The 14,416-nt window shown below is 40.9% G+C and overlaps 2 protein-coding genes and 1 long non-coding RNA gene across 3 annotated transcripts in view; 1 reads left to right on the top strand and 2 right to left on the bottom strand.

Annotated features, from left to right (window-relative positions):
- Window positions 1-1,092: 1,092 nt before the first annotated feature.
- LOC115693038 (uncharacterized) lies at window positions 1,093-3,303 on the top strand. Its single transcript, XM_030620012.2, has 2 exons — window positions 1,093-1,213; window positions 3,070-3,303. Exons 1-2 carry the CDS (start codon window positions 1,144-1,146, stop codon window positions 3,282-3,284), a joined length of 285 nt encoding a protein of 94 aa, XP_030475872.2. The 5' UTR covers window positions 1,093-1,143; the 3' UTR covers window positions 3,285-3,303.
- A 1,410-nt stretch (window positions 3,304-4,713) lies between these two features.
- The window catches only part of LOC130134991 (uncharacterized), a 39,196-nt gene continuing 29,493 nt past the window's right edge, over window positions 4,714-14,416 (bottom strand). Inside the window, exon 2 of the long non-coding RNA XR_008814482.1 lies at window positions 4,714-4,896. This is a non-coding gene — a long non-coding RNA (uncharacterized LOC130134991). The remainder of the gene's footprint in view (window positions 4,897-14,416) is intronic.
- On the bottom strand, window positions 4,758-9,362 carry LOC115693036 (disease resistance protein RUN1-like). The gene is made up of 4 exons (XM_030620010.2): window positions 8,781-9,362; window positions 7,428-8,523; window positions 7,021-7,290; window positions 4,758-6,617 (listed from the first exon to the last, which is right to left on the bottom strand). The coding sequence occupies exons 1-4, from the start codon at window positions 9,284-9,286 to the stop codon at window positions 5,001-5,003; spliced, it is 3,489 nt and encodes a 1,162-aa protein (XP_030475870.2). The 5' UTR covers window positions 9,287-9,362; the 3' UTR covers window positions 4,758-5,000.

Genomic DNA, 14,416 nt, shown 5'->3' with positions numbered 1-14,416 from the left:
GGCGTGTTGACACAGGCCGGGAAATCGATCGAGTGGGCTGAGGCGTGTTGACGCGGTTCGGGAAAGTGTTTGAGCAAATGTGGGTTCGACGAGTGGATTGGAAATGTGGTGTGATTGATGTGTGAATTGATATGTGGAAAGTTCGCATGTTGTGGCATGTGCATGAGAATTGTTTGTTGAGATTGAGGACTAATGTGCAGGTTGCATGTGCTGAGAGTCCAGGTATGTGTGAGTGTGGATTGATTGGTTGTGTGTCTGGATATGTCTGGAATTACGTGGTAGCCTAGGTAAGGTTTAGGTTGCAACTTATTGAGAAGTGTCTCATGGTTATTTCAACCAAACCATTTCAGATCACCCGCCTGAGCAATGAACCAACCGCCACCAGAACATTTTGGTATACTCATGCACACTGATAATAATTTTGTGGAGTACCTAATGGATGAGCCAGTTGAAGAGCCTGTCGAGGAAGAGCAAGAGGAGATCCCAGGGGAGTCGGGGGATATAGACTACCCGATTGAGATTGGAGCTGAGTCAGAGTTCCCATTGGAAGCGACGATCTAAGAGGATATAGATCCGAGTGCTAGTGAGTCGGATTCAGAGTGGACGCCGTCTCGAGGACGTCGGGGCTAATGAGGAGGCTAGGAGTAGATGTTGAGGAGTACCATTTTTGGAGAGTAGGGTATCTACCCCTTTTGAGGTGTAATGACAATAGGTGTTGGTGGGTGTGCATGTATATTTGGGGGACTAATTTGACAGTGGAAGGGTACAAGTGTGCTAGCAAATGGATGTTGTATATATATATGGTAATGTAATGTTCTAAATATAAGTTGGCGGTTTGGCGTGTTAGTTTATTCTGGTGTTCTCCAATATTATTGTCCGGGTTTAATTATTTGTTTCCGCCGCGATTAGCTCTGACGAGGGAGTAGAGTCGGCGACGTATTCCTGGGATGTCGCACATGAACGACTCGAGGTAGTGGGATGTCGTAAGTTCGAAGGAGTTCAGGGCGTGACACCTGTCACATCATTTCAACTGGAAGCTAAACAATTTGATTGCTTAGTATCTTATTGTTTGTGTTGATGCTGACAGACTCTTCTAAGAAAATTAGGAAGCCAAGACCCTGGAAGCATCCTGAACCAATTACAATGGACAATATGTGGATGAAGATGCGTGAGGAGTTTTGGGACACCGCACCGCATTATGGTGAGAGACAAGGTATTCTTTCATTGTTAGGATAAGATGGTGTTAATATATGATGCACAGTAACCACCCTTCACCTTCACTTGCCCTCCTAGTGCTGCGGAAGAGAGGAGAATGCCAAGCTTTGCACAATGGGTGGATCATAGCTATGTGAATCATGAGTGCTGTTTTCGTTTGACCAAGTTTGAGCAATTTCCTTTTGAATTGTGATGTTTCTTGCTTAAATGTGCTGTGTAGCACATTTATCATGCTCCTGTAAACTACAAAACTATAGATAATTCACACTGCATGAGAAATATGCTTTCCATGGGAAAGCAGGACATGGCTTTCCTTCTTATTTTGGGAGAACTCATTTGTTATTTGTGGTCTTCTTGCGACTGGATCTGTTTTCAAATGTTAAAAACATGGGAACTGGTTTTAAATTGATTAGTATTGCCTAAATGTCCCTTTAGTTTTGGTCTGAATATTTCAATTAAACATCTCTTCTGGACATTTTCAGTCAAGAATTGGATTATGCCATACTCAAGGATTGCAATTGTCTTTATTGTTAGCAAGGGAGGAATGATATTTGAGTAACCATGGGCCTCTATATGTCCATCTGTAAGTGTTTACTATACCTTTGACACTAGAAATTGGTTTAGTGATATCGTTTTCTTTAGCTGAGGAATGCAACGTGTGACCTTTCTGATAATATTGCTGTACGGGAAGCTTGCTTGCCGCAGGATTTTCTTTTATTTTTATTTTTTGGACAGGTGGTTGTGGAATGTAAAGTTTCCTATTTTTTACTGCTCGTTGTTAAATATTAAAATGACTTGAATTACGAACAGCAATTGGATAAAGCACATCCAGTAAAATGTCTCGGTTGCTTTTTTTGGTACCTTGTGAGTGGTACAATACTGATCGCTAGAAGGTGGACTTCATGAATTATCTGGAATTTGGGATTCCTTTTTGGAGATTTTGTTGACCTTTTCATTTTTCATATTAAAACTTGTAGAGGCTAGAACCATGATGTACTTATTCCGTCAGTTTTAAACACGAGATTGTCTCTTTCATGAAACAAACTTTCTTTGCTGTGAAATCATTGTGTGGGATGACAAGTCTTGAGGTCATTTCTTGTTACTTCAAGTTGTTTGGAACCATGACTATGTCAAATGCCTTCCATATGATTCTACACATCTAGAAGATGTGGCACGTATTGAATATCAAAAGGTCTCCCAGAAAATGAAAGGTTTTTAGTAAGTTAAAGAATGACTTGCTACTAAGATTGTCGGCTAACATTAATTAATGAAAACCTCTTGATATGATTGCATTGAGATTCTTTTCAATTTGAGAAAGTGCCTGGAAACTACCTAGCATGTTGTACTTGAAAATAGGCTCAGGCTACTTCAACTCTCACTGCAGCCATTTGTAGTTTTGTTATTGACTGACCGATGTATTCCAGCATGAGTTTGCTCAAGTTTAGTAATGTGATGCATGTCCCCTAACACTTGTGGGTTTAAAAAGCATTGCACATCCGTCTTCTTATCTACAATGAAGAAACCTTCATAGCAATCTGCTTCTGCAAGCCTCCGCAGAGGTGGACGATATATTTGAAGCACATATTTTGAGCATGTTTTTTCAGGTATGTTTTAGCTGGGGCACAAGTTCAAACCTTATCTTGATGAGCATTTTCAGTGGTGAAACTTTAGAGAGGCTGAAGATGGTGAATGAGCTGACGTGAATTGGCATGTCAATATATCTTAATGACTCGAATCTTTTGGTTTCTGTTGTATAATAACTAACTTCCCTTCAATCTCTATAGGAATTTATTTCTCTCTCTCATTTCATATCACTGTTGTAGACTTGTTAAGCAATTTAATTATGGCTTTCAGAGATATGGGATGCTCTGCATGCCGCAGCAGAAGCAGATCTAACGCTTGCCCAAGCAATTGTGGATAGTGCTGGCGTGATTGTTCAGAGAGCTGACTTGACAGTATGCATGATGAAAGAGGGGCTATATCCATCTATTCTCCCAGTCCCCCGCTCGCTTCTTGCCCACCGCAAACTAGAAATCTTTTCCGTCTCTGTTGTTCTGTCCATAATCTAATCCATGCGATGATGATTGTTGCAGGTAGGAAGTACGAATTGCCCAAGCACGTTTTGAGCGAGCCGACCAATTTGATTGATGACAATTGACGATGGAGGCAGGGCGGATTTTGCTCGGCTTAGTGTGTGAATCCTATGAATTGATATCGATAGTTTGGTAAAACAAATTGCATCAAAGTGGAGCACATTCTGGCATTTTCATGGTGCACACTCCAATACAAATGTGACGTAACTTTTGCCCCACGAGATGTATAACTTCCATAGTTTCATATGGTTTGTTTCATTAGCAACCAAACCTTCTAAAGAAACGTAATCAATTCAGGTGATTGTTACGGTGGAAAATGATGCCATCTTCTGTTGCTAGACCATCTTTTGCTCTTAACTTGGCAGGGTGTTTGTCAAGCACATTGACCTTATAATATCATTTGTCTGTCATGTGGAGTTACTGATGGATCATCTTGTACTTGATTACAATTTTGGATGCGATTCTAAAATTGAAAACCAACCCTCCTAAAGGACCCAGGACAATATAGATCGTCCATTGCACAATGGGGAAAATGTGTTACATTGTGCACGATGTATAGTCGGAAATATATTTTCATATTATCCGCGAAAGCACAAGAGATCTTTGTGAAGTTTGAATTTAGCATTATTGTAGATTCATTCAGAGCCATTAATACCAAATCTGCCCAATTTGTATCTCTTGATTAACATAACGCATGGAGTGGAGACACTCATTGGGAAAATCAATAGATTGCTGATGGCAAACAAAATAGAAGCCCTCTTAAATTTTTTTATAGGCAAGAAGTTTTTTCAAACGATTGATCGCGATCTTCTGATTACAATCACGGAATACGATTCTATGATATTCTTTTGGTAGACTACGATTTGAACATTTGGATCAAACTTCAACCGGTAAAAAATGAATTCCCCTTCAATGGTTTGGAGATCCAATACTTTCCCTACGTTTTAGCACATCTTAGCACGAATGAATACTTTCCCTACGTTTTACTGAATGGTCGACGTACATAATGACCATACGAGGAAAAAAAATATTATTAAAGGTCCTCTTACCATCTCGTGATAAAACAGTGATAACTAAAGAAGTCACGAATACGATAGGACTGACAAAAGTGATATTGACCAGTTTTTCGCTGACATACCACAAGTGAATATATTTCTTAGAACAGCAAGCAAGCGGAGATCTAAATCAAAAGTCAATTGCTTCTAAAAAGGAATGGACTGCTAAATTTCGTGTCTATCATAATTCAATGTGTAAATTTGACGCGAGAAACAAGTTATATATAATATTCACCAATATTACATTGGCCACTAAGATCAACATTAAGCAAATAGTACGTGCATATGTTATAAGAGGTAAAAATAATGTTGTTGATATTTCCTTCTCTCTCCTCAATTACAAAAATAAATAAAATTTTAAATTGTAGCCTTTAAAATAATTTGGACAATCATGTGGATCCAAACTGAAAATACAATTCTACATATATGAAAGAAGAATTGCACGTTCCTTGCTAGATGGTGAAAATATTGTTGGAAGCACTACAGGAGCTTTCATAACAACAATAAAAACATGCGAAGCAATCTGAGATAAACTACCAAATATGTGTGGATTGCAAACTGAAGGTAGGACAACACTCCGAATTATGAAGAACACTCATAACCAACAAGCCGATAAACATGAAAGCCGCATCATCTTTCACACGTCTTTTTTTCCTTCCCCTCTTTCTTCCCGGACTTTCCGTCGCTTGTACTCGCTGATGTGGCCCCAAAACGAATGTTTTTTTAAATTTAGGCAGTCGTGAATTCTTAGTGAGCACTCATCTGGTACTTTCCAATTGAGTACATTAGGGAAACTTCTCAATGATCTACAACAGTAAAAATCCAAATGTTTGAGAGCCTCTAGTTCATCCAGGCCCTTGACTGCCAGAAGCTCATCGCATCTTCCTATTACCAAGGACTCCAGCTTTTTCAAACCCGATAGATCATCTAGACTTTCAATCTTAGGACACTCGTCTATTTCCAATCGCTCCAACGACTCCACCGAACCAAGACCTTGGATGGCAGTTAGATTTGGGCAACCACTCAGCGTCAACAGCTTCAACCTCTTCAACTTTGAAAGACCGGCAAATCCCTCGAGGAGTTCTACCCATATGACTACAAATTCAATCAACTGTTCAAGCCCACCGACTTGGACTTCCTTCCAACGGCATCTGTGAATGTGCAAACGTGTCAAGTTTCTCAAGTTGCAACCAAATGATAAACTGGTTATGGATTCATGATATTCAAGTGACAATGTTGACAGAGACGGTGGAAGGAGCGTGAGGGATTGTAGGCATGGACCATCTTGTAAGAACAAAGGATTGTTCTCACCCTGACCACCAAAGGCCAAATTCGCCAATTTAGTTAGGTTTGAGAGATCCGAGACCCACCGCAGCGAACTTGATCCGAAGCTTAGCCTTATCAAACTTGTGGGAAGCTCAGGCAATAGTTCAAGTCCAGTGCAATCAAATAATTCCAATTTCTCCAGGCGAGGAAGTAGTTTGATCGTCGCCGGAACATTTCCAATACGGGTTGATGCCAAGTCAAGGACTCTCAGATGCGATAATTCCCAAATGTCCTCGGGAATTTCCCATTTCAGAGACCAACAGCCCATGGCATGTAGCTCTTCCAACTCTTTAAGTGCGACAATGCTCCGCGGTAGCTCTGTTATCGAAGAATATGAAATATTGATGATTTTTAATCTACTTAGGTCTCCGATAGATTCGGGTAACCGTAGACATTGCGTATTCGAGACATCCAACACGAGTAGCGATTCCAAGTTTCCAATCGACACAGGGAGTTCCCTTATTTTAGTACACGATATAATGAGAGACTTAAGTTTTCGTAGGTTCCTGATAGAACTAGAAAGGTCATTGATTTTTGTAGAATGCAGTTTAAGTACTGACAAGTGCTTTTGGTTACCAATGGAGTTTGGTAATCTCGTGATAGCCGTGTACGAGAGATCCAACTCTACCAGTGATGTCACTCTCTCAAATGATTCGGGCAGCTTCCTCAACTCTTTGCAATTGCCTAAGTACAAGTACTCGAGCTTCTCTAACCATCCAATTCCTTCGGGCAACTCCCTAAGACTTATACACCCATTCGCATTGAAGTAAATTAGGCTCTTAAGCTTCTCGAGGGAACCATCAACTTCAATCAGAAATATGCAATCTTTAAGGATCAACCTCTCCAAACTCGTATAATGAGAGAAGTCTATAGTCTTGGTCAGGCGGAAGCAATTCGTGAGTTCCAAAACTTTAAGCTTTTTGGCAACCTGTTACAATAGTTAGAAGAGAGTAAAGCAGAAATTCCGTACGAATTTAGAGGCGATAAATGGTTGTGCTAGAACTTAGATGTAATTGGGTTGACTCATTTTCCTAATTTAACCCACATAGATCCGTTTATCGAATACTCACACCTATCCAACCTAATCCACATATATACACCTATATATCAACTCAATACAATCTAATTTCATGGCCTTGATTACAAGACCAGTATAGACAGCTTTGTTTTACTCGTGGAATGGCCTTGATTAATCCATTTATGAGCCATTTTATTTACAATAGGTTATTGCCTATATAGTTATGGTACAGTCAATTTTAGTTAAAAACCTAAAAGCAACGTGAGACAATTCAATGGAGATAAAGATAAACAAATATAGCGATGGATGCTACCTTGATTTGACTCCATCCAGCCCAGGCCTCCGTGATGTAACTATGAGATAGGTTGAGAACCACGAGATTGCTTGGATGGAAATTGATGGCAGATAGCTCTTGAGGACACCCATGCCAGGATATGTATTTTAACTCTGAAAGCTTATTCTTGAAGTCTCCATCTAATTCTCCGTTAATTAATTTGAGGAACCTCATGTTTGGAAGCTTTGAAAACTCTTTGCTCGTATAGGTATTTCCACCTAAACAGACTGCTTCAATGGCCTCCTTTCTCTGCCATTTAATGGTAAAGTAGCATAAGAGTAAATGAAAAATATCGTCATTCTCTCTCCCTATTAAAAAGGGCTCCTAATTAATAAATGAACTATTGAGAAAATCATAGAATTTTATGGCTGTAGATATGGTTTCACCTCTTCTGTTCTTATGATATTAAAGGCGGTCAAAGGATCCCAGAACCTGCTCTGCTTTCTTCGATACATCACCCTCGTATCTTCAAGGACAATTTTCCTCCCGAGGTCTCTCAGTTGGTCGTGCATCCAGAATTTGTTGTCATCAGTTATCTTTATCAAGGACATGCAGATAAGGACTTGAATCGAGTGACCCGGGAAAAACCTACAATCTTTCCACATGTAGAATGCATTCATCTTGTCTTCGCCCACAAAGAAACATGCAATGTCAAGAAAGATCTGTTTTTGCTCGTGACTCAACACATTGTAGGTGATCTTCAGCTTGTCCTGGACCTTCTCATGAGGTATTTCTCTTAGATTGTCCAGCACATCTATCCATACGGCTTTGCTTTGGCGACGAAGTAATGAGCCTACAACTTCAAGAGCCAGGGGAAGTCCTCCGGTCGTATAAACTATTTGTCTCGAAAGATAAACATAATCATCTGGAGGAGGATTCCTTCCAAAGGCATGTCTATTGAAAAGCTCAAGTGATTGAATGGAATCCAACGGCTTCACTTCATACTCCAAAGTTTTGTTGGCTTCGACGATGCTTCTATTCCTAGTTGTCAAAATAACTCTACTTCCTGAGCCAAAGGAAATATGATTGATGGCTAGTTTCTCGAGTTGTTCCTCATCAGCTACATCATCGAGAATGATGAAGAGTTTCCTGTTAGAAAGTCTCCGCGCAATCACCTTGATCCCATCGTCGACTTCGTTTATTTCATCTTGAAAGGCCGAACCCAGCGTGTTAGACAATAGTTGTTTCTGTAAATTTATGAGGCCAAAGCTGACTGATGATTCCCTAACATTTCCCAGGAAGCAGCAATGACTAAAGAGGGAATTTAGTTTGTTGAACACATCCTTAACAAGGGTCGTTTTACCGATTCCACCCATTCCATGGATTAGCACAAAGCGCATGCCCCCGGAGTCCACGTCCAACAACTTCAAAACAGCTTCCACTCGATCGTCCATTCCGACTAAATGCTCGGTGACATATTTGTCTTTTGTCTTTAGCTTAATCACAATCTCCCGTATCACCAATTTAATGAATTTCCAGTACCTACCACATTAGTAAATCATCCAAGTCGAAATTGTAAAAGATAACCTTAGGACACTCAGCAAGTAATTGCAATCAACATGGCTAATATCGCTCAGTGCATGAATGACATGATTGCTTCTGTTATAAAAAAAATGGTTTTCAAATTGCAGATGGTATTCATTCAATTTCAAACGGCCTAAACGAGATCTAATCCAAGTTTGCGCACATAATGAAAGTCCAAAATATAATTTACAGAGTGCTCTGGGACTCCTACGTACCCTTGCTTTTTCAATTCCCATCCTTTGATTTTGGCAACACTTCTGAGGGCATCCTCCCACTTTCCCCTCGTTTGGGGGCCGAACTTCTCCTCATGCTCATCCAAAGCGCCAAGGTATAGTTGAGACTTAAGCTTAACATCGCAGGGTTCCACGTCATAGAAAATCGGCATAATCTCCTTCTCGGATGGTTTGGATTTCGTGCACTCCACCATGTGTGTGAGCTCGCGCAAGCACCACACACTCGAAGCATAACCTTTAGAGAAGATGGGTACGTAGATCTTCGACTTTTCAATGGCTGTCGGTAGCTCATCGCCTATTTCTTTGCCGATGTGGAGCTGTTCCTCGTCGAAGAAAACACGGATGTTTGCATCTAGCATACCGTTATAAAGGCAATCCGTGAATCCTTGGCGGGTGTCTGGTCCCCTGAAATTCAAGAAGACCTCGTGGTCAGTCCCTGATGACTCACTGCCACCCGCTTCAGCCTCTGAGCTCTTTATCATGTCCATCCTCACAAGTATTTTCTTCTGGGGGTTTCCTATCTCAGAGCACCTGATCAAGAAAGGCTCGTCCACTTTCCCTAGTTGAATGGTTTTTGAATAGCACTAACCAAAGCCATTTTTAACCTAGTCGAGTCTCCGTCAACTATTAAATGGCGTAGCTTTTTCTCCCCGTGGGCTCCGCTTCTGGTAGACTTGACTTTTGACGAACTCAACAATATGCAAGTCGCTCTCAAAGGAAATAAAATATTGACGAAAATTACAGTATTTTTTTTTTTGGTAAGGTGAAAATTACAGTATTAGTCCTTGGTGTTCCCAAGATTTCATTTTCGGTCCCCGGCTATACTTTGCTTTGTTTTTTGACGTGCACGGACAACTCGAGATTACAATTTTATTTTACTTCCTCAACTCTAATATTTTTTCAGATGCTGTGTTCAAACTTAAGTGATATTTTGAGATAGATTCATGATTAGATTTATTTTACTTGAACAGTAAATTTTCACGTTTTGTTAGCTAATTTGTTTCCTAGATATGTTTGGAGTGACTTTATCTTTTACTTTTTGTTTATTTTTTTATATTTTGCGGCGCTTGCAGTATGACTTTCTTTAATCTGAAGCAATCAAAACTTTCATATTAAAATATTGACATGTTCATTCACCTACATATTTATCATAACTTTCTAAAATTTGAATAACATTTTCATGCTTTGACGGGAAAACAAAAAAGTCTCTGATCTCTTGGTTATTTTCTAATCTTCATTTATGGCCTTTTATGGTTTGATTTGTAAGTAAGTTTGACTCGATGTATTTCAATGTGAAAATCGGGATTTTTCTTTTTCAGTATCGCGCTTTTGCGTGTGAAGCGATATGTCATATGAACTTAGTGCTTCAGTCTCTTCATTTTCATCGTATTAGTTGAAAATGGAGCAAGTATCTCCTTTTCGCTTGGTGAAGTATTGCGAAAATGTCCCTCTACTTTTGGTCTGAATATTGCAATGAATCAGCTTTTTTTAGACATTTTCAGCTAAGAGTCAGCAAACGACCTATTTAGACGGCTTCCGAGTGATTTCCCTCGTCCACAATTCAAAGATGGCAACCGAAGGATTGATTTGAAATGTCCAATCTTGCTTTTTGTTCATTGCTTCTCCAATCTTCTATTTTACGCGCATTTGAATTGATACAGGTTGCGAATCTTCTCGGAACAACCCAAATCCCAATTTAAGCACCCCGATTATAAGCGCACAAGCTACAAAAACAGAACGAAAAAAAAAATAGTTTTAGGGGGGCCTTTCGGAATTACAATTGTGAAGGAGTATTTTGAAGTGGGTGTGCCATGACTTCGGAGATATCACTAGAAAAGACATTTGTGAGCTGAGTTTTATAAGGACTATAGAGAGATTGCCATGCAAGGTGTTTCGAACTGATTTGTTTGACCAAATGCATAATCCTACTGTGTTTGATGAACTTTAACTGATTCTCAAGCATGTTCCATCCAAATTTCCTAACTCACTTTCCTACTGAATTCATGTCTAAAACAGAACTCACGCATCAAATCCTAGCTGCAGCACACCCATTTGTCTTTATTGTTAGCGAGGGAAGCATGCAACAAACTCTCTTCATTGTTGAAATGATTGTGTGGGACGACAAGTCTCGAAGGAAATTTCTTGTTGCTTCAAGTTGTTTAGACCCATGCTTATGTGCAAATGGACTTAATGTGAACCAAATAGGTATCTGTTGACACCTATAATTAATTAGGTTGTCGATAGCAAAATATATAAAATAGCGGAGACGAATGCATGAAAATCGTCAAGGAGTGACGTAATCCATAAAGGATTGTTTATGTAAGTTGACAGCTAGCAAGCATTGGAATATTTTGGGGGGAGGTTTGATAATTTGAAATTGAAAAGAAGAAGCAAGTGCCACCTGAGCCTTCGTACCAAAGATCGTTGACGAAAATTGCCATACGGAACCCGAGTCATCAAAACTGTCGACAAGAAAAGAGCTCGTTGACAATTATTACCTTGGGAAGAACATGTGTCAAGGTAGGAAAAGATCGATGACGATTATCTCCTTGGGAAAGACAGGTGTCAAGGCAGAGATCGATGACGGTTATCGCCTCAGGAAGGACAGGTGTTAAGACGTAAAGAGCTCGATGACGGTTTTCACCTTGGGAAGGATAAGTGTCAAGGCAAGAAAAGATTGATGACGGTTATCGCCTTAGGAAGGACAAGTGTCAAGGCAGGAGGAGATCGATGAGGGTTATCGCCTCGAGAAGGACAGGTGTCAAGACGTAGAGAGATCGATAACGGTTATCGCACGAGAAAGGACAGGTGTCAAGGCAGGAAAAGATCGATGACGGTTATCGCCTGGGAAAGAATAGGTGCCAGAACGAAAAGATAAGGTCAATGGCAGTTAATGGACAGGTGTCATCGAATGAACGGCAAGGATGAGATCAACGGTGGCTATTGAATATAGTATCAGAAGACAGTTGTCAGATTCCCAGTATAAATAGTGCCCAGTAGCCAGAAAAAGCCCCCCCTCGCGAATACACATCAACATACTATCTTTCAATTATCTTTACTTTCAAGTACTGCACTTTTAGTTTCCATAACCACAGTTATCTATGTTTTAAGCCTAGTAGCTTTGTAATGTTGCAACAATGGAGTTCATTTGCCGCCAGTCTATAGCTAGACGGATTTGTCGGAACTGTCTATAAAGTTCAAAGTTTTATTAGCCAAATTTCGTCACAGTACGAAACCTATGTTGCTGATCAAACAAACAAGCTCTTTGTTCACATTTGGATATCTACTATCCGGAATTAGTCACAGAACCCGGTCTCCTCTCATTAAGAACCGAAGAACGACGTTCGGTGAAATATATTTCGTCACGAGAGCATTTCTGACGAAACATATTGTCACGCCCCGAACCCGAACGAGCACGCAATGTCCCTCTGGGGTTGTCAAGCATGCGACATCCCAGGATTTGTCGTCGACCTAATCGAAACACTAACGAGCAATGCATGCGGAAGCAACCTCGAACTCTCCATACAACATATAAACAACAGGATAGTGGAGAGACAAAGAATACACATTAACAAGACACTTTTATAAACATAACATCGATTACAACACATACATTTGCAAGCCTTCTACGAGGTCACTATCTACGAACCACGCACAACAAAAAGGATTGGGTGGTTGGTAAGCTTAACTCCTCTACAAAAGGGGCACTCAAAAGACGGGGTAACTCGACCTATCTTTAATCCCCGTAGTATCCTGGTAGCGTCTTTGGATCAATCACGGTCGCGGGTTTGAAATGGTTTGGTTATACAACCATGAGAACACTTCTCAATAAGCAACTACCTAAACCTCGCTTAGGCCAAAGCGTACTTCCGAACAATTCTAAACATGTGAATCAAACAATCGACATGCCATAAATAATCACAGGCGTCCATACCTCGCTTTGGCGCATACACAAGCCCTGCACGTTAGAATATCGCCATAACATGGCTAATTGCCCATCAAGCACGCGCAAAGCAATTCATGGCATGATCAAGCGTAACATGGTTAATAATCCAGACGTGCTCATCAATTAACTCAGGCAAAGCATTCCCCAATGCAAATCGCACTCATTAAGTCCAGATTATTAACGACCCCTCAGGCCACCGAACTCTCGCCGGTCTTCTGGCGTAACCAGGCATCGTCCCGCTACTTCGGCGACGGCAACGTCCGGAACCCCCGGCCCAAACGGCATTCCACAAAGGAGTATCGATTCGGCCTCCACTGCTATTGACAACGTCTAGAACCCCCGCCTAGACGGCATCCGAACCCCCGTCGGGCATCGTCTGGAACCTTGCCTAGACGGAACGTGTCGTGACCATGCACACAACTCAGCAATCATTACCAATTCTTATCTTTGTAAATTAGCCCAATGTCAGCTAAATCCATCAAAATGCCATGATAATACCGAATAATTCTCGAGAGAGAGAAAAATCGAGAATACACAAAATCGGGTCCAAACTAGGTAGTTGCGTAGTGACAAAAATCCGTTTGAAATAAATAGTAAACCAATTCCAAAAATTATGAAATTTGGATATGTTGTACAAAACATCTTGATGAACATTTTTCATCCAGAACACAAAATCCAGTTCTATCTAGAACCACCTCTTTTTGTCATCCAAAGTCAGACATAAAATATTTTCATTCGGACTGGCCATCCGACTTTAAAAATACATTTCAAGTAGTAAGCAAATCTCCTTAGAAAGATTTTAAATTTTTATATGTTATAGCCACAAATGTTTCAAACAAGTTTTGTGAAGGAAGTATTTTGAAAATAGATCCGGAAAAATTTATAAAAATTCGAACAGACCCGAAGGTTGGAGGAACAGTGTTACCAGCAGACTTATTTCGGTCCAAAGATAGACTTCCGAATGGCATCAAATGACTTCCAAAAATTCCCAAATTAAATTATGTCAAGCTTCAAGATGTTATGAAAAAATTTCATGAGGAACACTTCCTCAAATTCTGCCCACATAAGTCACAGAAAATATAGAAAAATCCAGCGACGCAGCAGCAACCTTACCGGAAATCAACCAACATGCACCACCAAGCAAACCAAGCACAACCAGCCACTAAACCAACTATCCACAGCCCTTAAACCATCCCTAACATGTCCATTAGTCACCCCTTAGTCTAGGGTTAGGAAGCCACTTACTAAGAATGCCTACGCAAGAAACCAAACAAAGCCAAGCCAAGCAAGCAGCAACTGCTCCGGCGGTCGGACCGGTGACTCGGTGATTTCCGGCGACCTGGACGACGGCGAGCGGTTGTTGGACGGCTGAGATGGTTGGCTGGTGGAGGCGGACGAAGCTGCTGGTCGGGTGTGCAGCAAGAAGAAGCCAAGAAGCAGAACAAGAAGCGGCAAAGCAGCAACAGCAGTAGCAAAGCAGCAGCAGCCTCAGCAGATAGGCGGCGGCTCACGGCGGAGTCGGGCGGAGATGGGGGCTGAACAGGGTGGGGATGGTGGCTGGTTCTAGCGGAAAATGGGCTGGCATGGTGCTGGAATGGAGAAGTTGCAGCAAAAGCAGAAGCAGAAATGAAGAATAAGAAGTAGCACGTGAGGCAGCATGGGGCAAAGCAGA

Source organism: Syzygium oleosum, unplaced genomic scaffold (genome assembly GCF_021117445.2).
Source record: "Syzygium oleosum isolate NSW1041296 unplaced genomic scaffold, Sole_v2.1 Sole_v2.01, whole genome shotgun sequence".
NCBI classification, from domain to species: Eukaryota; Viridiplantae; Streptophyta; class Magnoliopsida; order Myrtales; family Myrtaceae; genus Syzygium; species Syzygium oleosum.
The sequence above is the reverse complement of the archived record's forward strand: the minus strand, read 5'-3'. Positions and strand labels throughout refer to the sequence as shown.